Here is a 23491-nt window from a genome sequence, read left to right on the forward strand (position 1 = left end):
AGGGCACAGTCATCCAATATGGATTGTGAAAACACCTGTGCCTCACAGCAGTCCACGACTTCACAGTCTTCACAAGAACTGTTGTGCGTATTGTTATGTGTAAGTGGAAGCATAAGGACTTCCCAGCAGGAGAGGTACAGGAAATCAGGCCCATGAGGCACAGGGCACAATACAGATTTAATGTTTGGTTAACAGATTTCCTTTTTAATTTTAAAGTTGTGTCCTCATATGTTACACAAACACAAGGCTACTTCCATACTCCAAAATGGAAAGATTTCATCTTATCCTTAGACCACATGAGGAGTCCCACACAACTTGAATGTATTTGATGTGGGGCTCATGACATATCTCGACCGTCAACCTTGACACCAAAGTATGCAAAATACACTTTTTTGACGAAGTCTGAGATTGTCTACAGCTACTTTTTCAATACAAGTTTGCCACAGATGTAGCATAAGCAGTCAGCAGAAGTAATGCAGCCTCTTGGAGCTGTGAAATTTGCACAAGGAAGCACCAGTCAATTTATCACGGCTGAAGCTTGCCTGAAAAATGATATGCAAAACAAACACATAAGCTTTGACATTGCAGTATCACAGCTGCATTATAAACTATACAATAAAATGCTTTTTATAGTGGGTTGCATTGCAAAACATCACACAACCATAATGAAAATGATCAGTTTTTGAAAATATAATGTAATTTGGCAGATAAAAAAATCTGATCACTGTGCGGTGGCAGGAAAATACACATGAAAAGATATTAAAATCTGCAAACTTTTGAAGCCAGCGTCTCCTCCTTCTGGCATACGGGTTGAAGGAGAATGAAGAGAGGTGAAGGAAAAGCAGTGTTAAGGTGTAGGAAATGGGAAAAGTTTGGAAAAGTCGCTCAGAAGCATGAGTCAGGGGATCTTACTGGATGGGATGAGAAGAAAAGACTGGTTGTTGGGGAATGTACCAGATGAGATTTGAAACCTGAGAGCTTAAACGTGGAACATAGGGCAATAAACAAGACAGAGATTACTGACAAAACATTGTACATGAGTTAATAAGAGCAGAAAGCTAAGTGCATTGCACACGGTAGCCAAGTATATAGTACGTGGTACAGATGGGGGAGGAGGAAAACTAGACAGGCCAGAAAATTAAAGATATAGAAAACTAAAAGGGATTAAAGAAAGGAATAGTTACTGAGAAAAAATTCTGAGACTGGAGAAATTAACATAAATTAGGGCCATGTGGGCAGTGAGAACCATGGAAATGCTGTAATGTCAGTTTGCACTTGCAGAGTTCTGAGAAACTGGTATCCACACGGCAAAATTAATGAAACAGGCACAAAGGTCATGACTGTCATGTTGTAGAGCATGTTCTGCAACAAGATATTGTGTGTTGCCAGCATACACCATCTGCTTATGCCCCTTCATCCTGACTGATAACTTGGTGCTAGTCATGCCAACGTAAAAGACTGAATGGTGTTTACATAGAAGCTGGAAGGCCGAACAGCATTTACATAACAGCTGGTACATAACATGCTTTCACAGGTGGCTCTCCTTCATGTTTTGCCAGTTACAGGGCTGGTCTAGGTGGTGGCAGCAGGATGAATAGTGCAAGTCTTACAGTGGGGACGGTCACAGGGGTAGGAACCATAGGGTAGGGAAACGGGTGCAGAAGGAGTATATGGCCTGACAAGGATATTGCGGGGATTGGGAGGGTGACAAAAGGCATGGTGGGCAAAATGTTGGACAGAACAGACCTCATTTCAGTGCACGATTTTGTCACAATAGCTGATTAATACATTCAATACCTGGATAATACTGATTGGCAATAGATGTGCTCTTAAGTTGTTTCTTGGTGGTATCAGCAGTATCAGGATTGTATTTCATGGCCTGGGAAATCAGCTTTTGAACTAGGCTGGCGGGCGGGGTAATTACGTCCATTGAAGGCTGAGGAAAAAATGGTGGTATATTACTGTAAAGAGTCTGCATCTGAGCAAATATGCTTGCCTCAAATGCCAAGGCTGTAGGGGAGGGAACATTTAATATGGAAACAACAGCAACTGTCAAAATGTATGCAATGTTGTTTGTTAGTACGTATAATGTGAGGTTCTTGGTGAGGATGATGTCAACATCAAGGAGAGTGGCATGAGATTCAGAATAGGACCATGTGAAATGTAAGTGGGAGAATGTATTTAGAGATTACAAGAATTTTAACAAGCCAACCTCACTGTGAAAAGGATAACTTGGGGAAGGGGGGCTTTCCTGGGATCCATACAACTTCAACCCGGGTTTGGTTTAGATACAGAAATGCCATCTTTTCCATATGGAGATTAGATTAGATTAATTATTCATTCCATAGACCCATAAAAGAGGGAATCCTCCTGGGTGTGGAACATGTCAGATAAACACATTACAAATATGTAATTAGAAAAACTTGAGTTTCTTTAGTTTTAATGATCCTCAGTCAATAAACAGTAAAATTATGTACATGAATTAAATTTAAACTTATAATATTTACAGGTTTAATACTTACATCTGCTTTCATTAAATCCATCATTCAGACATTTGCTAGTTTCTTGGCTATTACAACCAAGTATTGTCAAAAATTAAAGTAAATTATTCATTTCAGTGATCCTCAGTTAAGAACAGTCAGACTATGTACCAGATTTAAAATTAAACTTCAACTATTTACAGACTTAAGACTTACATCTGCTTTCCATACATCCATCATTTACACAGTAGGTAGTTACTTGGCTGTTACAACCAAGTATTGTCAAAAATTGAAGTATAATAAATTTTCATTAAAATGGTCTACTGCACTTGTTGAGAAACTCATGGATGGAATAGAAGGAGTTGGCCACCAAAAATTCTTTTAAATTATGTTTAAATTGTGCCTTGTCTGAAACTAAACTCTTAATGGTTGCTGGTAACTTATTGAAAATATGCGTTGCTGAATACTGGACTCCGTTCTGGGCAAGAGTAAGTGATTTTAAATCTTGATGTATATTGTTCTTATTCCTAGTATTGATACTGTGTACTAAGCAGTTAGTTGGAAAAAGAGATGTATTATTTACAACAAACTTCATTAAGGAATAAATACACTGAGAAGCTGTGGTTAATATGCCCAATTCTTGGATAGGTTTCGACATGATGTTCTTGGATTTACACTACTCATTACTCTTTATTATATGCTTCTGTACTCTAAAACATTTTTCTCTGTTTGTGGAGTTACCCCAAAATATGATACCATATGACATAATGGAGTGAAAATAAGCAAAATCTGCCAGTTTTTATACATTTATATCTCCTATGTCTGACATCATTCGCATTGCAAACACAGACATGTTTAGGCGCTTTAGCAGTTCGTTAGTATGTTGCTCCCAACTGAATTTATTATCAAATTGTAATCCCATGAATTTTACACTCTCAACTTCTCCTATTTCCATGTCATCCTATTTTATACACACACCAGAAGGAAATCTCTTGGAAGTTCTTAACTGCATATAGTGGGTCTTTTCAAAGTTTAATGACAGTGAATTGGCTATGAACCACTTATTAATGTCAGTTAAAATTTGATTAGCTGCCCTTTCTAAATTCATATTTGATTTACTATTTATTGCAATGTTTGTATCATCTGCAAATAAAAACTTGGCATCTGGTAATGTAACAGATGACAGGTCACTAATATACACAAGAAACAGTAGTGGACCTAGTATAGAACCTTGGGGAACACCACATATATTTTCTTCTCAGTCAGATGATATCTGATTGCGTACTGCTGAAGTGTTACATAATGACACCTTTTGTTTTCTATTAGTAAGATATGACTGAAACCACTTTGCAACACTACCACTGACGCCATAATATTTTAATTTACATGAAAGAATACTGTGATTTACACAGTCAAATGCCTTTGACAGGTCACAGAATATGCCAGTTGCCTCTAATTTGTTGTCCAATGAATTCAGGACATTTTTGCTGTAAGTATAAATAGCTTTCTCAATATCAGAACCCTTAAGAAACCTGAACTGTGACTTCGACAGTATGTTATTTTCACTAAGGTGCTTAAGTAGATGCTTGAACATAACCTTTTCAAAGATTTTTGAAAAAGGTGGCAAAAGTGAGATCGGTCGGTAATTTGACAGCATTTCTTTGTCCCCTTTCTTGTGGAGATGTATAACTTCAGCATATTTAAGCCAGTACGGGAATGTTCCGGTGACAAGTGATTGATTACACAAATAACTTAAGATATGACTAAGCTCACATGAACACTTTTTTATTAACTTTGTTGATATATTATCATAACCACTAGAATGCTTTGATTTCAAGGACTTTATGATGGATTCTATTTCTTTGGGTGAAGTAAGTGTCAATTCCATTTTACTGAGTTTGCTTGTGTGCACTGGTCTCAGATATTCCATTGCATTATTTACTGAACCTGACAACCCCATGCTATCAGTAACCGAAACAAAATACTTGTTTAAATCGTTTGCAACACAACATGCGTTTGTTACCAGGATTTCATTTATTTTTAGAGCTATTTGTTCCTCCTCTTTTCTGGTCCTACCTGTCTCTGACTTAACTATATCCCATATTGTTTTTATTTTATGGCTGGATGTATTTATCTTCTTCTCATAATGCAGGTGTAGGGATTTATGGATAACCTTCTTCAATATTTTGCAGTAATTTTTGTAATGAGCTATAATGCTAGTATCAAAGGTGTCCCTACATATCAGATAGAGTTTCCTTTTTGTCTCACATGATATCTTTATCCCTTGTGTGATCCATGGTTTCTTATTAGACTTCTGCTTAATTTGAGTTACCTTCAGGGGAAAACAATTTTCAAATAAGGTGCTAACTTTACTGATGAATGTTTTGTATTTTCCATTTGTGTCTTGGATGCTGTAAACATCCATCCAATCTATTTCTTTGACCAATCTCCTAAATTTCTCAGTTTTTGACCGTTTTATTGGCCTCCTGTACTCAGTTCTGATAGATTTTTTACCCTGACAATTTTCAAACTTTAATGTTAGGTGTTGCATGTCATGGTCAGATAGCCTATTTACTACTGGTTTTGTAAGCCCTAGTTGAGAAATTTACACAAGAAATTAAATTGAATGACAATGTAACTGATTTCAGTAACTGTTCACTGACAGTGTTTTTCAGGACATCTATATTAAAATCACCAGCAAGCACTAGTTCTTTGTTTTTTAATTTTAGATGAGATAATAAATCTTCAAGATTGTTTATAAAAAAAAAAAAAAAAAACAGGTTGAAATTGCCTGAAGGTGCTATGTATATGACTACTATTATAAAGGACCTATTATGAAATTCTATCTCTGTTGCACATGCTTCTAAGTGCTGCTCTAAGTAAAATTTATTAATGTCAATAATCTTAAGTTTAAAACTGTTTATAACAAATGTGGCAACTCCTCCTTTCTCCATCTTTTGCCTACAGAAGTAGGAGGCTAACTTAAATTATGTAAGGTTTAACACTGAGGCTGACCTGTTAAAATTCTTGAAATCTATAAATGCTTTCTCCCAATTAAATTTCACATGGACCTGTTCCACATCCCATGCCACTTTCCTTGATGTTGACCTCTAGTTCACTGAAGGTCAGCTACACAGTTCCGTTCACATTGAGCTTCTAAAAAATAATAGTACTTACATTTTGACAATTGTCACCTTTCCATGTCAAACGTTCCCATCAACAAAGCATTGGCATTCAAGGCAAACATATTTGTTTGGATGCAGACTCTTTTACAGCGACACACCACCATTCTCATCTCAGCCTTGGCTGGACGTAATTACCTCACCAGTGTGGTTCAAAATCACATCACATCCAATCCTGATACTGCCAATCCCTCCAACAAACAACTTAGGAGTACACCTCTTGTCAGTCAGTATTATCCAGGTCTTGAATGTATTAATCAGCTACTTTGACAAGGTCATGACTTACTAAAATCATGCTCTGAAATGAGGTCTGTCCTGCCCGACATTTTGCTCACCACACCTAGAATAGCCTTTCATTGCCCTCCCAATCCCCGCATTATCCTTGTCGGACCCTATGCTCCTTCTACAACCATTTCCCTACCCTATGGCTCCTACCCCTTTGATCATTCCCACTGTAACACCTACCCTATGCACCCTCGTACACCACCTACACCAGTGCTGTAACTGGCAAAACATATACTATCAAAGGGAGAGTCACCTGCCAAACAACACCAGCTGGGCGAGGGAACAGCTGGAATGAAATCTGTATTCTCCTCACTGATAAATGGAGGATTAATGATATAACTGTAGAAGAGTATGGAGGTGGCCAGATTACTCTGTACATCTGAGGCATGCAGTTCCATGAGGTCAACAAGGAGTTGGATCAATCATGTTATGGGCTCATACAATGAATGGATATTAATCATCTCTAACTGTTACTGAGGGTAATTTGAGGGCTAGGCAGTACTGAAATAGAATCCTTCAACCTATACATCACACCTGCAGTCAACATTTCAGTGGTGGGTTAATCTATCAAGGTAAAAAGTCATGACCACCTTGCATCAAAGTGTAATCATCATTCTCCAGGAGGCAGTAATCAACTGAATGGAAAGGGTTGCTGTACTTGCTCACAGTGAACCTGACTCGGCATGTATGGTGCCAGTTGAACCTTGCAATGTGGCACTGCACTTTCTCGGGAATAAGATGGCTTCTGTCAAAAAGTGGTGCCGGTTTACATGGCAATGTTGTTGTGGTTACTCCTTCCATCGCCTTCATCTGTAGCAGCAGATGATCGGCTGCGTGGACTAGAAACCAGTCCCCACACCCTCACTGGTCACTTCCCCTAGAAGAAGAACTTAGATGAACATGCTTTCCAGACAAGAGGAATCAAACTGTCACTTGAGAGTCTCTCGTTCCGCTCTGATGAGGCAACACCCCCGGCCATGCTCTCGGCAGTTCGCCCACTCAATGCCGTGTGGCACGTGTCATCATCTGCCGCATTTCACTTGGGTATGCGCAAACTGCAGAATTGTTATCTCACACTTGTTATCATTGTTCTGTTGCTCCTCGAGGTGCTTCTATTGACTACAGTCATACAAAGCCTGATGCTGGATGCCTGGTTTGTCCTACCGGTATCAGCAATTGGAATACTGTGTGCAGTGTAGTGCAAATAGTGCTGTGAAGTGCAGTGTGTGTGAGGACTACCAGGCAGATTTATTACTGTGGTATCTATAGCTACGATGCCACGGCATAAGTGCAAGTTCATAGGTTGGCACTACAACACCGACATCGACCTCTGGCAAGCACTGTTGAGTTCTACGAGCGCCGCTGCAGATTCTGCCCACTCGATCGAGAGCAGACGGCTGGGACACTTCGTTTCATAAAGAGACTTTGCACTACTTACGACGGGTCTAAGGCTTTGCTTTCTTTACGTGCAAAGTTATGTAACCATTTCTTAACTTAGTTTTTGCCTATAGTAAACATCTATAGTTGTACACGCAGTACCGAAGTGTTTTACCTCTCCTGCCCCAACTCGCTTCCGTCCTTCGGCCAACCTTTCAGTTTTCAGGAGCAGACTCACACGCCACCTTCCAGGCGGGATACAAAGTAAAGGAACGTAAATTGTTCCTTCACTGTCACATCCTTGTGGACAGCATGTCACGGATCTTCCAAGTACGTACAGAATTGAGTAACACAACACTGAATTATACGCAGCAAAAATTTTTGAGTTTGCTGATGCACAAAGCTATGCACTTTACAACAAATGACTTTGTTTTGGTCATTTTAAGCTTAGTCTTCCATATCTACACCCCTTCAATTTACACCAACACAAATTTGCGGAACTACATGTAATCCAGAGGTTTTTCAAGCAGTTTACATTCCAACTTGAATATAAAATTTTGTTGCTGTTACTTCTGTTTTCAGATAGCTTTCTGTCCGTAATACTTGTGGACAATATTACCATTTATAAGGAGACAACTCCTGAGACCTATTAAATGGATACTTCTGCAACACTCCACCTAATAGTGGAGGTTGAGAAATATTCATCTCAATCATCACAGGATCTTCTGAATCTCTGATTTAAGTTCTCCATTCAGGTCTAAACCAGGGAATTACTATCAATTCTGGAACCAAAAGTGATAGCTCAGCTTCAATCTTGTATGCAAGACTATGTGTCTTCATCAATTCAACAAATAACCAGGATGAACCAAGGATGGCTTCTGATTCCAGGTGGCAGGCATCAGTCGTGCCACCGTGAGCTATTACGTGCATCCATTGCACCCAGTGCACTCAATACTTACCCACGGATCCACCTACACATCTTGGGCAAGATCCTCATCAAACGAACTAAGGGGGCACTAGTTTTTCTTCACAACCTGCCTCTTATTTCCCTGAGGGGCTTCATCACCTGCCGGACATTGAGACTTCCAACGGCCAGAAATCTCACGATCTTTATTTGTCCAGACCTTTCAGGAAATTTGTCTACAGTTGCAACAGACTAAGTGTCCTGTGTTGGTTCAATTGTGCTCTCAGAAATGAGCAAGACGTCAAATCTGTGGCATAGGCATAGGTGAATAACTGTCTTCTCCTGCTCAGAGCACCACTGTTATTCATTCAGCCACAGTGAGTGTGAACAGGCCAGTCACACTTCTCAGAATGCACTACAATGTCAGGGATCCCAAACGATGCTAGATGCACTAGAGTTGTCATATATTTCACCACAAGTTCTTCAACACCACCACAAACACAGCAGCAGCCTGAAGTCTGTCGACCATGGCCAATACAACCTCCAGCTGATTTTCTTTCACTAGTCTCCCGAGTGCTGCACATTCTTCATTAATCTTTATTTCTGAATAGCTAGTTGATTTTACTTGCTTTGGCATTGAATTACCATCTGTAACAAAATTTATCATCTTGTTATTTAATTATTTTATTAATAAAAGTTCTGTTGTATAGAGTTGGGATACTTTGAAATTACTGTGAGATAAGGTCTTAATTTTAGAATCCTCAGAACTAGGATGGTAACCAGGAGCTACATCTGAAAAATTAGTTCAAAAATCATTATCCTCCATCACATTACTTTGTTCACTTGTGATTAATAAACTGCTTGTTGATGAGTGCACGGTTTGTTTAGTGCTTCCTGAAAAATTGTGATTTTGTAATTATTTTGGCACTGAGCATCATCTTTTAATAAACTCTTCAATTAACATTGTCAATATTAGCATTTTTTTACTAGACACCATGCACAGAACTCTGTAGTTCATATACCAGCACAGCCTCATTCATCCTATGTTCTCTGATCCTTTTGTTTGGTTGTGCCATTTTCACAAAACAATTGTCTAGAATGTGTTTTTTAGTTTACAGAATATGACCAACAAATATTAAAAACGGTTGTTTATTTTGTGATCGCTACCACCAATAAGAAGTTCTGCTCACCAGAATTTACTTTACTGCAGAGACCTGGGGTGGAGGACCATTACAGTGGTAGTGTTGAGGTTAGGTAACAGTGTTGTCAGGATGATAATTGATGGTTGCTCATGGAAACATCAATATTAGTCATATATTTTACTGGAGAAGAAACTACAACACTGAAAGCAACACTCTGCAGCAGCAACACCTGCCTGGGAATGTACTGGTGACAGCACCTGTGATGTTGCTGATGCAATAGGTTATAAAGGCTTTTATATCTTTGTGAGGGTGGAGACCCTTGCCTCTTCCTGTTTTCTCATAAACTAACCTGTATGTCGCAGGCTATGGTATACTGAAAATAACATACGGTCCTGAATAGAGTAATTGCCACTTCTTATTCATTTGCCAAATTTTGTCGATTTAGGGTGTGCCTGTAAGAGGACTCGTTGCCCTTCAAAAAACACGTTTCAGTTTCTTGTTATAAATTTTCCTTCTATTCTCAGCCCTGTTTTCTAGTGTAAATATGGCTTGTTTGATTTTGTCTTGTAGTGTTATTTCTGTAGTGGGTACCTTTGGTATGGGCGACTCCCAGTATTTTTTTTGTTTTGTCCAGAACATCAATTCATTAGGTGTGAAACCTGTTGAAGAATGTGGAAGGTTACTGACCTATTGCATGAAATGAGTTACTTATTCTATCCATTGGGTGTGTTTGTGAGGGTTTTATGTCCTAATAAATGGGTTAAATTCTTTAGAGATTCATTCTACGGGGCTTGCTTCTGGGTGAAAAAGGCTTACTAATATGTGCTTTATGCCCTGTGAGGTCACAAATTGTTTCCTCTTTTGCCCAAAAAAAATATGAAGCATTATCAGCTAGTAGTACCTTTGGTTTACCTGCTCTTCTCAAATAGTCTCCTTCAATTCTTTTTCTGATATTTGTGGCTGCTGCATTTTTAGTGGCATACATTTTGATATGTTTCGGGAAAATATCATGTAGTGCTACTACGTATCTTAGTCCTTTACTTCTTGGATATGGACCAGCTATACCCAGGGATACTATATCTAAGAGGGTTTTTTGTGAGCATAGGGTGTAGCTCAGTATATTTTGACACATTGGACTGCTTTTATTTTTGACATATTGCACACTTTCTTAATACCTTTAGGGCTCGCCTTCTCAAATTTGGAAAGTAATAAAGTGTTGCAATATTTTCAGGAAATTTGCCTATTCCATAATGTCCCCATACATCATGTGTGTCTTATAAATTAGTTGATATAATCTTCAGGAATACGCACACACCACTGTTCAGATTTTTCATGCTTCCTATGAAACAAAACGCCCTTGTACTCCTGGTACCATTTACTTACCTTTCCACCTTCATCTTGCTTACGGTTTTGCATGACTTTACTCCATCTGTGATCTTGCTGTGGTATAATTTTCATTTGCTTACAAAGATTACGGTAATCAGACTATTATGCTGTACTTTGCATTAATAACGTTCTGATTTCTGCATCCTGCTGTGCTAATTCACCAAATTCCTCTAAACCTTGTGGTAACCTAGACAAGGCATCTGCAATAACATTCTGACTTCCTTTAATATAAATAATATCAAAACTGAATTCTTGTAAATATAGACACCACCTAGCTAATCTAAGGTGCAATAGTTTACATGTTAAAAGAAATGACAGTGACTGATGGTCACAGTAAACTTTGGTATTCTTGCACCACAAAAAACATTCAAACTTTTTAAACACCCATATTACAGCTAAACTTTCTAATTCTGATACAGAGTAAGATTTCTCTGCTTCTGATAATGTGCGACTAGCAAAACTGATGACCTTGGGTACTTCCTTACCTTCTTCCTCTTGCATCTGGAATAAGCATGTCCCCCAGCCCTTGAGATGAGGCATCTGTGCAAAGACAAAAATCCTTGGACATGTCAGAGTGGCTAAGAATGTCTGCATTGACTAATGCCTGCTTAATGTTGTTTAAGTCCTTACACTTATCATCCCATAAACAAAGCCTATTTTTTCATAAAAAGTTGAGCAATGCATCACTGTTCATCAGTTTCTGTCATATGAATTAAAAAAAAAATGCTAGTCCTAAAAAAGCTTTTAGTTATTTTTTATTCCTTGGAACTGGACAATTGTGTATGGCATCAAGTTTCTTAGGATCAAGTAATGTACCTTGTCCTAAAAATTTGAATTGCTCCTTACAAAACTAGACTTTTTTAAATTGGCTGTTACTCTGCAATCTGCAAATTAATGAAGCACCTGTTCAATGAGCCTGATATGTTCTAACCAAGTGGGTGTGGCTATTAGCATGTCATATACATAAACAGCGCGACATTTCTAAGCAGTTCTGGTCCTAAAACCTTGTCCAATGCAGATATAAACTCTCCTGCACTAAAGTTCAGTCCAAAATGTAGAACACAGAATTCGTAACTGCTGACACCACAAACAAATGCCGTATATTTTCGACTTTCTTCGTGGTGCTTTATTTGCCAGTATGGCATCTTGAAGTTGAGTATACTGAAATATTTTGTATTGTAAAACTTTAGAAGCTGTTCGTCCAAGTTGAGATCAAGAATACTGAAATATTTTGTATTGTAAAACTTAAGAAGCTGTTCGTCCAAGTTGTCTGGTCTTATGTGTGCTGGTACTATAATATTACTGATACGTCTAGCATCGAGAACTAATCTTACAGAACCATCTGGTTTGCTTACTGGTAATATTGGACTACTATAGTGAGAAAATGAAAGTTGTATAATTCCCCATTTAATCATAAGATTGATCTATTCCCTTACTGCCTCTCGTTTTGCCCATGGAATAGGATATGACATTACACAAAACGTTTCGTGTGGATATACTTTAAATTTATATTCATAGTCTTTGATTACTCCTGGCTCCTTACCGAAAACATTGGCATACTTAAATAACAAGTTAGAAAGTTCTTGTCATTGCATCTCATTTAGTACCTGTGATTCGCTTAAGTTTCTGCTCTACCATTTTGTAACTAACCTCAGTGTTTGCTTCTTGTTCTGCATCAAATTTGTTTGTGAAATATACTGTTGGAAAGGAATATTGTATCACTGCATTTGACTCTGGTGAAAGTTGCACTTCACTGTAAAATGTTCAATTTGTAATGGAATAAGTGTCCGATGTTTAAACATTTTAGTTTCACTGATTGTAGCAGTTTGCACCTCGCCATTTTGGGCAGGAGATGTTGGGAATGTATGTCAATGTTAAATATTTTCACCTTAGTGATTGCTTGTATTTGTTCTTCCTTGGCTTTATCTACTATATCTAACTCATGCTGATGCAAATCATCCTTGATGTCACCTTGTTTGTAAAACCTTATAAAACATGTTTGTAATTCTGCTTTGCCCCCACTCTCAGAGGTCAATACCCTGCGGCTTAACTATGACCGGTTGGCGTTTTCCAACGGCATAGTGTGACTTAATTCGTTACTTGGAGAAATTTCAGTTAGTTGCACCGTGTGGGTACTTCGCCAATTTGTGTCGTTAGCTGCTTAGCTACCGTGCAGTTATTTTGCTGCCCAGTGGTCATCTGCAGTACAGCGTAAGGCATGGCAATGTTGCCGCGCGTCATTGCCACTGCTGCGGCTGACAGTTTGTATTCATGTTCGGCATACAGCCTCGTGAACTGTAATTCGCTCATGCATTGAAATTACCCTGTTGTTTTGGAAATTTCTTTTAAATCGTATGTGATTTTGCTATTGTGTGTTTAGATCACGTTTTACTGACTGATTTACACAACTATGCTGTTGCAGTGCCTGATTTTCTGTTGCTCTATTGGGTACTGGTCTTTCCTCATGGAATTATGACGATAGAATCAAGCACTGAAAGAAAATATTCAGTGTCGTGCTCTGGCAATGTGACTAATTTTTCTCTAATGTGCGATGGTAAACGCCTTTCAACATTTTTAACACGTCTACCTGTGATGTTGGGTTTATCCAGTAGCGTGTCTTGTTCAGGTATTTTTCAAAGTATCCACGTAGACTGCCGCATTTGCCACTGAATGGTGCAGGGTTGAAAACCTCGCGTCTGAGTCTTTCTTGCACTGCCTCAGACCAGTACTTGTCGACGAGAGCTCGTTCAAATTGGATATAAGTGTTGCAATGTTCAGCCACTTCAGTTGCCCATAAAAGCACATCACCTTGCGTATATCCTATGACACATCTGATTTTCTGTGCTTCCGTCCAGCTGCGTGGAAATACACGATGCATAGCACTAATAAATATTACGGGATTCATTCTTTTACCTTCGATAGTGAATGTAGGAAACAGTCCATGTCTCAGCAAACCTTCGTCTGCAAAAATAGTCGATGGACACGTTGTCTTTTCGGTCATATTTATGTGGTTATTGTAGTTACCTGTAATTCCGGTTGGTAATTGCTCATGCTTGGAGTTGTGGGTATGTTTACATTTTGCACTCTACAACTGTCACTGGTACCTACTGTGGGACTCATGACAATTTGTGGATACTGGATACCAACAGATTGTGGTTTGTTCACTGTAGCCTGTATATTATATACATGCACATTTCGAGATCTGGTAATATTTTCTTCTAAAAGATTGTGGATCCTATTTTCCGTGGCTTGTAGCTTAATGTTTAACTTGTTCACTATTTCATTTTCTATTTTATGAATAGCCTATTCTACTACATCTGTGTACAACTTACAATCTGTTACTGACTTCTCTGCAATGGTATTATCTTTATCTAACGTACCTGCTTCAACTTGAAGTCATCGAATTTCTGTGAGACCGTGTCTTGCAAATCCTTGAATACTTGTTTTTGTTCTTGTTTCATTGTATTTACATCTTGTGTGATGGTGTTCAGATTGTGTGTCAAACTGCGGTATTCATATAACTGAAATTGGTGTTCATATTACGTTTCATATCAATAAATTTCACATTTGTGTTAGATAATAACTGCCATATTAGTGCTTCAGTTGTACCACTGTGGTTGTTGTCAGCTGTATTTTCCAAGTGTTCGTGTTGTAACCAAGTGGTGTTTGTAACGTGTTGTCAAAATTCATATTGGAATCGCTCTCCAATGTTTCATTCATGAGCGGTCTGTCACACTGGGAGATGTGTGACATTGACATTGTCTTGTCAGTTGTGAACACTGTGTCGTCAAGTTTGATCTGCTGTGGAGCGTCGCTATCATTTGTCACTCCAGCGACAAGCTTTCTGCAGTAAGCATGCATGGCGCCTGAACTTCAATTGTACAATCTCGCAATTCTACATCATCTTGGCTGATTACGTTTTCACTATTGTTATCAACAATGGGCATATATTTTTCGGCCTTGTATGAATATGCAAAAAAATAAAATACCCACGAAAATGTTAAAAATTTCATATGCTAACCATTGTTGTTGTTGTTGTGGTCTTCAGTCCTGAGACTGGTTTGATGCAGCTCTCCATGCTACTCTATCCTGTGCAAGCTTCTTCATCTCCCAGTACCTACTGCAACCTACATCCTTCTGAATCTGCTTAGTGTATTCATCTCTTGGTCTCCCTCTACGATTTTTACCCTCCACGGTGCCCTCCAATGCTAAATTTGTGATCCCTCGATGCCTCAAAACATGTCCTACCAACCGATCCCTCCTTCTAGTCAAGTTGTGCCACAAACTTCTCTTCTCCTCAATCCTATTCAATACCTCCTCATTAGTTACGTGATCTACCCACCTTATCTTCAGCATTCTTCTGTAGCACCACATTTCGAAAGCTTCTATTCTCTTCTTGTCCAGACTAGTTATTGTCCATGTTTCACTTCCATACATGGGTACACTCCATACAAATACTTTCAGAAACGACTTCCTGACACTTAAATCTATACTCGATGTTAACATATTTCTCTTCTTGAGAAACGCTTTCCTTGCCATTGCCAGTCTACATTTTATATCCTCTCTACTTCGAACATCATCGGTTATTTTACTCCCTAAATAGCAAAACTCCTTTACTACTTTAAGTGTCTCATTTCCTAATCTAATTCCCTCAGCATCACCCGACTTAATAAGACTACATTCCATTATACTCGTTTTGCTTTTGTTGATGTTCATCTTATATCCTCCTTTCAAGACACTGTCCATTCCGTTCAACTGCTCTTCCAAGTCCTTTGCTGTCTCTGACAGAATTACAATGTCATTGGCGAACCTCAAAGTTTTTACTTCTTCTCCATGAATTTTAATACCTACTTCGAATTTTTCTTTTGTTTCCTTTACTGCTTGCTCAATATACAGATTGAATAACATCGGGGAAAGGCTACAACCCTGTCTCACTCCTTTCCCAACCACTGCTTCCCTTTCATGCCCCTCGACTCTTATAACTGCCATCTGGTTTCTGTACAAATTGTAAATAGCCTTTCGCTCCCTGTATTTTACCCCTGCCACCTTCAGAATTTGAAATAGAGTATTCCAGTTAACATTGTCAAAAGCTTTCTCTAAGTCTACAAATGCTAGGAATGTAGGTTTGCCTTTTCTTAATCTTTCTTCTACGATAAGTCGTAAGGTCAGTATTGCCTCACGTGTTCCAACATTTCTACGGAATCCAAACTGATCTTCCCCGAGGTAGGCTTCTATCAGTTTTTCCATTCGTCTGTAAAGAATTCGCGTTAGTATTTTGCAGCTGTGACTTATTAAACTGATAGTTCGGTAATTTTCACATCTGTCAACACGTGCTTTCTTTGGAATTGGAATTATTATATTCTTCTTGAAGTCTGAGGGTATTTCGCCTGTCTCATACATCGTGCTCACCAGGTGGTAGAGTTTTGTCATGACTGGCTCTCCCGAGGCCATCAGTAGTTCTAATGGAATGTTGTCTACTCCCGGGGCCTTGTTTCGACTCAGGTCTTTCAGTGCTCTGTCAAACTCTTCACGCAGTATCTTATCTCCCATTTCGTCTCCATCTACATCCTCTTCCATTTCCATAATATTGTCCTCAAGTACATCGCCCTTGTATAAACCCTCTATATACTCCTTCCACCTTTCTGCCTTCCCTTCTTTGCTTAGAACTGGGTTGCCATCTGAGCTCTTGATATTCATACAAGTGGTTCTCTTCTCTCCAAAGGTCTCTTTAGTTTTCCTGTAGGCAGTGTCTTTCTTACCCCTAGTGAGATAAGCCTCTACATCCTTACATTTGTCCTCTATCCATCCCTGCTTAGCCATTTTGCACTTCCTGTCGATATCATTTTTGAGACGTTTGTATTCCTTTTTGCCTGCTTCATTTTCTGCATTTTTATATTTTCTCCTTTCATCAATTAAATTCAATATTTCTTTTGTTACCCAAGGACTTCTATTAGCCCTCGTCTTCTCACCTACTTGATCGTCTGCTGCCTTCACTACTTCATCCCTCAGAGCTACCCATTCTTCTTCTACTGTATTTCTTTCTCCCATTTCTGTCAATTGTTCCCTTATGCTCTCCCTGAAACTCTTTACAACCTCTGGTTCTTTCAGTTTATCCAGGTCCCATCTCCTTAAATTGCCACCTTTTTGCAGTTTCTTCAGTTTCAATCTGCAGTTCATAACCAATAGATTGTGGTCAGAATCCACATCTGCCCCAGGAAATGTCTTACAATTTAAAACCTGGTTCCTAAATCTCTGTCTTACCATTATATAATCTATCTGATACCTTTTAGTATCTCCAGGATTCTTCCAGGTATACAACCTTCTTTTATGATTCTTGAACCAAGTGTTAGCTATGATTAAGTTATGCTCTGTGCAAAATTCTACAAGGCGGCTTCCTCTCTCATTCCTTCCCCCCAATCCATATTCACCTACTATGTTTCCTTCTCTCCCTTTTCCTACTGACGAATTCCAGTCACCCATGACTATTAAATTTTCGTCTCCCTTCATTACCTGAAAAATTTCTTTTATCTCGTCATACATTTCATCTATTTCTTCATCATCTGCAGAGCTAGTTGGCACATAAACTTGTACTACTGTAGTAGGCATGGGCTTTGTGTCTATCTTGGCCACAATAATGCGTTCACTATGCTGTTTGTAGTAGCTAACCCGCACTCCTATTTTTTTATTCATTATTAAACCTACTCCTGCATTACCCCTATTTGATTTTGTATTTATAACCCTGTAATCACCTGACCAAAAGTCTTGTTCTTCCTGCCACCGAACTTCGCTAATTCCCACTGTATCTAACTTTAACCTATCCATTTCCCTTTTTTAATTTTCTAACCTACCTGCCCGATTAAGGGATCTGAAATTCCACGCTCCGATCCGTAGAATGCCAGTTTTCTTTCTCCTGATAATGACGTCCTCTTGAGTAGTCCCCGCCTGGAGATCCGAATGGGGGACTATTTTACATCCGGAATATTTTATCCAAGAGGACGCCATCATCATTTCATCATACAGTAAAGCTGCTTGTCCTCGGGAAAAATTACGGCTGTAGTTTCCCCTTGCTTTCAGCCGTTCGCAGTACCAGCACAGCAAGGCCGTTTTGGTTAATGTTACAAGGCCAGATCAGTCAATCATCCAGACTGTTGCCCCTGCAACTACTGAAAAGGCTGCTGCCCCTCTTCAGGAACCACACGTTTGTCTGGCCTCTCAACAGATACCCCTCCGTTGTGGTTGCCCCTACGGTACGGCCATCTGTATCGCTGAGGCACGCAAGCCTCCCCACCAAAGGCAAGGTCCATGGTTCATGGGGGATGCTAACCATTACACTTGACAACTGAAGTTCACGTGATGTCAAAGCCTGTTTTACATCTATTATGATGCGCAATCTATTGTGCCACAATTCTTTATGTTTTACTGACAATATGTATCACACTGAAAAATTTACGTAAATTTTTCGCAAATAAAATTCAAGGAAGGGAATAATGAGGAAAGGATCTATTTACATCAAAGGAAGCGCTACGAGGCGTAACCATGCAAGCAAATTGCGTAGCCGTCTTACGTTTGCTGCGCCAAACAAAACAGCTTACTATGGAAAATGTTACGTGACCTGCGTCTAATTCCTATTACTTTCCAAAATTTCTCCTCAATTTTTGCCTTTTTGCAATACTTGTTCCCCGTCGTGATTCATGCAATCAGAAAATACAGACAATTAGTTTTTTTTATGACTCTTAACAATGTCATACAAATTTCTCACTATAACAACAATTAACAAACACTACCCACAACCGGTGCTCTGAAGTCCTGGAACACAGGTCAACAGTTGTAATAAAAAAAAAAATAATTAATTAGTGAATATTACTAAATATTATTGACTATGCGTACGAAGACACATTTTTGTAGGACATAATACGATTGCGTTATTAAAAATGTTCTGTGCTTATTTGCATCTTTTGGCCACCGGACTTCGCTCACATTTTAATTATGGCTCCAGGAGGAGGACTCCGGGAGCACCGGCACTTGTCGTAATCAAGAAAATCCTCCTTATACGTTCTTCTCTTCACTTCAATAAATAAAAAATGACTTGATACAGTTGTTCAATATAAAATTATTTACGCACACGTATGATACATAGAGCTCGCAATACATCATATCTAAAATCGCAAATCTTCATCGTCCTTCCAGCTACGAGAAAGTGTACGAGTAAAAACAAAAAAACTACAAAAACTGAATGTTTTTTCTTTCATTTGTCTGCGACTTATCGTGCATTCATAATTAATGTCTTTGCCAACTGTCTGGTCGCTCGGTGTTTCATTTTTTTTTTCTTTTTTTTCCTAATAAATCTTAATTTTACAGCACCCTGGGGGAGCCTTTCACCATGTACCTACACACCACAAATAAGAAAATAAACATGCTTATATTGTAATGTTAACTGGAAAATATAAAGCCATTCCAAGTTTGAAGAAAAGAAAGGCACTGAAGGTGCTCGTTTTTTAGTAGAGCAAAGTAATATAAAAAGAACTTGCAAAATCTTTAACAAAATGCCCCAATAGAAAGACAGTTGCTGAAAGCTGGAACAAAGCTATAATTATTTTGCTCATAAGAAAGGAGAGATATGAAAGTGAAAAGCTATAGCCCCATCAGGTTTCACTCTGAAATGTACACTTCCATCCTAATATAAGCGACATCAGTTCAATCTGAACTAACAAGTGTAAACAACAGATTTGAATTTGACCTGTCAATTAGTTAGCAGGCACTAAGAGTAGTGGATGTGTCGAAAGTTTTAAGAATGTAATACAAATCCCAGTTTTTCCAAAACCTTACCTTCATGTCTTCCCATAATACATTATTTCAAGCAGTATACAATGCTGCTTACTTTCAAATTGATTTAATTAATTTCAAAAATTCCCTTTTTTGTAGTAGGAAAAAAAAAAAACAGAACTATTCTTCTACTAGTGACGAATCTGTATCTTTTTTCCCTATTCAAGCAGTGTTTTTTCGCTTATATTCTCCAGTTATTTATGATATCAGCTGAGCTTGAAGTAACTCCACTGAATGTATTACTATCAACTAACTAACTACACTTACCACAAAATTTTCCAGTTACAATTATTAACAGGGGACATCATCAAAAAAAAAAAGTAGTACAACCATGCTGAAAGGCATGTAAGACAAAACACACCTAATGCAAGATTTGCTGGTCCGTGAATTTTATCAACAATGAAGAAATGGGTGCTCAGATACATTCATACATAGAAGTAGCTTAGATTAAATGTTCTGTTAGCCACTGAATATCTCATCTCTTGTTGCAAGTGCCACTAGTTGGTCCACAACCACCAAACCCTACTGGCCTTGACATATAGTCTCCAACACCGCCTGTGTGAACTGTCTCCCCAGCAAATAGAATTCACCTTCATTACTAAATGCATCACTCAAGGTATAATTGTTTTTTAACACTACTAAATATGTTATCACCTGCTATCATAAACTCATCCTAGGTTCACAAATACAAGGTATTTAAGGCACAAAAATACCAGTATATAGCATTTTCAGTGCCAGAGGGATATCATTCACAGCTGCAATATGCATTACACTGAATACTGCAGAATTCTCTTGACGGCTTTTTGCCAATATCTCCATCGGATACATCCTCATGGAGAATGTTTGGAGCTGTACTTTCAATATATTCACATTTTATTCGATGCAGTGTGTTTTGATCTAACATCAAATTCTTCCTGTGGGTAGTCTCAATTTCTCAATTTAATAATTATTGATTAAGAATCAACTCTTATCAATTCATATTGTACTGCTTTCTTGCCGAGAGAGAGAGAGAGAGAGAGAGAGAGAGAGGTGGGTGGGAGGGGGGGGGGGGGGGAGACTACTGAATTAAATATAGTCACAAGAGCTGTATACACCCAATATGCCACCAATTTTTCTCGTATTTTGGGCAATTGAAGCACATACTTAGATGTAACAAACTGCTGTTCTAGTACGAGAAAGGAAATACCAGCCATTGAGCAGTGGTGTTTGCGCAACCCCCTCCAGTGACAGACTGGAAATCTGCACAAACTGCATTTAAGCTATTCCTTTTTTGTTCATCTTGTATTACTACAATGAATCACATTTCTTCAGAAAATAATAATAATAATAATAATAATGGTGACAATGACAGTGATACACTTGAGATGAGATATAATAAGGAATCATGTTAACTGCACATTTATTTACCAATACATCCATGTGCATATTTAAAAGTTATCACAAGTCATTGGATTTATAATTTTTGCCATCACTGGTAGGCCAATACTACTTGGGAGGTGCCTATCATAAAAGGATTGATAAAGACATTGAGGGTTCAGAACTTAGGAGTGGACATAAACTTTGCTAATTATAGAACATGTAATTCATTATATGAAGTACAAAGGAGACACCTAGGGTAGGAGGCCCGGCTGTCAATGGCTTCGAGGAACCATTCTAACCAGGTTGTGGAGGAGTGAGGAGGCTGCAAGCAGAGAGCAATGACTTGGGGTTCCACACACTGCCAGCAACCTCCTATGCCTCATGTGACATCCTTCTGCATTCCCTATTGGTGGTGTACTGTAGGTGATGCATGCTGACGTGCACTGCTAGCAGTATCCACCTGTGGAAACTGTGCTTAGCCTGGCAAAACGGGTCTTTACTGGTACAGGCTGCGGGGCAGGCTTCCAATAAATGACTCACAGCAAGGAACAGGAAATTCTTCCATTCATAAAATTTGCAATAAATTTTCCAAATTTTCCCCATGCAAGTGGCCACCTATACACCCATCTCATTTCAACAGGAGTGACAACTCATAAAATTTACAAAGGGTGGCAGACACTGCTGGGAAGAGCAGGTTCCCCTGATAGTGGCTTTGTAGACTATAGGAATGTACATCATATAGGGAAGGTACTGTTAAAGCATAAGTCAGGCCCAAACCCGGCTGGGTTGGAGATTTTCTCCGCTCGTGGACTGGCTGTTGTGTTGTCCTTCTCATCATTTCATCCTCATCACTGGCATGCAAGTCGCCCAATGTGGCATCGACTGAAATAAGACTTGCACTTGGAAGCCGAACTTCCCCGGACAAGGCCTCCTGTCCAGCAATGCCATATGCTCATTTCATTTCATTTTAATCTGAAAATAGTTTCTCTTTAAAACAAGTCTTTCAGTTTACCATTTTGTAGATTTTTAAATGCTTTTACAAAAGAAATCAAAATTAACATCAGTTAATCCCAACATCTAAGATTTCTCTAATTTTCAACTCAAGTGGGCACCTTGTAATCTTGACAATACATTCCTTAATCACACAGAGTGCACATCAATGATTCGGGAGAATACTACAATGACATCTAAATAGACTAAGCATGTCATGGCCTTCAACTCTCGTAACAACAGGTGTGTGAATCTCTGACACGTAGCAGGCCCTTTTCTAACAATGAAACTCATGAGTGCGAAGCTGCAAATGGCCTATGATGTTTACGGTATTTGAAACCCCACATATTGTCTACCATGCAACCACAATATTGGCTGATAATGGTAACAGGGGGAGGGCCAGGGGGTATCAAGTGGTGAGCACAGCATGAGGCTATGGAGTGTAGGTGAACTGCTTAGTTGATGAGTAACCCACAGCAGTGCTACAGCGCTAGTGGTGTTGATACAAAGCATAGCATTGGCAATGATAAATAAAGCAAACATTGCATCATATTTACAACAGTTGCTGAAGTTGACATTTCATCAGAATGGAACTCAAGGAATTTTGCAGAGTGTGAAAGTAGTGGCAGATGAAATATTAGCGTTACTGCAAGATGAGTCAGTAGAATGCGTGGTGTTGTACACGCTTGACAGTGCGGACAATATACATGAGGAGTACAATGAATGATGATACATGTTTAACAAGTGAAAGTGATATTGAAACAGGTGTCGAATTATGTATTTCACCATCCCTGTCTGACAGGGAGCCACAAATCCCATCTCCAGTAAATGTAGGAAAGGATGATCATTATCCAAGGAGTGGCTACTAAACATCATTAGTACACGGAAGATCCGAGGCAGGACTAGGTGCATGTGTTACAAAAACTGATGATTGTGCATTTCAAGGGTGCTCGATACAGTTTAGAGGATGTGCATGACAGTAACCTACTACATTATGCACATCAGATTGCATGTGACACAGATTATGGTGATTTCAAGGGAAGCAACCGAGCGAGGTGGCGCAGTGGTTAGACACTGGACTCGCATTCGGGAGGACGACGGTTCAATCCCGCGTCTGGTCCTCCTGATTTAGGTTTTCTGTGATTTCCAGGCAAATGCCGGGATGGTTCCTTTCAAAGGGCACGGCCGACTTCCATCTCCGTCCTTCCCTAATCCGATGAGACCAATGGCCTCGCTGTCTGGTCTCCTTCCCCAAAACAACCAACCAACCAACCAACCAACCAAGGGAAGCAGTGAATGTTTGCATAACTTCAAACAGTGCTACAGAATTGGAAGACATAAGATAAAGAAATTTCAAACAAAGCATTAATTTGACGATGCAGAGCAAACTGTGGAATCGGCCTGAAAATTTGTAGACGAAATAAACAAACATATACCTTCATTCATTAAATAATTTTTTTTCAACTACAATGAACTGGGATTTGAAGAGAAAATGTGTATGAAGGAAACCATGGAAATTAAGAGGTACCAAAAGAATTGTATCGAAATCAACTAACATCATCA

General features: G+C 39.0%; 1 protein-coding gene across 1 annotated transcript in view; it reads right to left on the bottom strand.

Moving 5' to 3' along the window:
- Positions 1 to 439: 439 nt before the first annotated feature.
- The window catches only part of LOC124615870 (speckle targeted PIP5K1A-regulated poly(A) polymerase-like), a 221925-nt gene continuing 198873 nt past the window's right edge, over positions 440 to 23491 (bottom strand). Inside the window, exon 11 of the mRNA XM_047144035.1 lies at positions 440 to 542. Coding sequence (XP_046999991.1) covers positions 518 to 542 — 25 coding nt within the window. The 3' untranslated portion in view covers positions 440 to 517. The remainder of the gene's footprint in view (positions 543 to 23491) is intronic.

Source organism: Schistocerca americana, chromosome 5 (assembly GCF_021461395.2).
Source record: "Schistocerca americana isolate TAMUIC-IGC-003095 chromosome 5, iqSchAmer2.1, whole genome shotgun sequence".
NCBI lineage: Eukaryota > Metazoa > Arthropoda > Insecta > Orthoptera > Acrididae > Schistocerca > Schistocerca americana.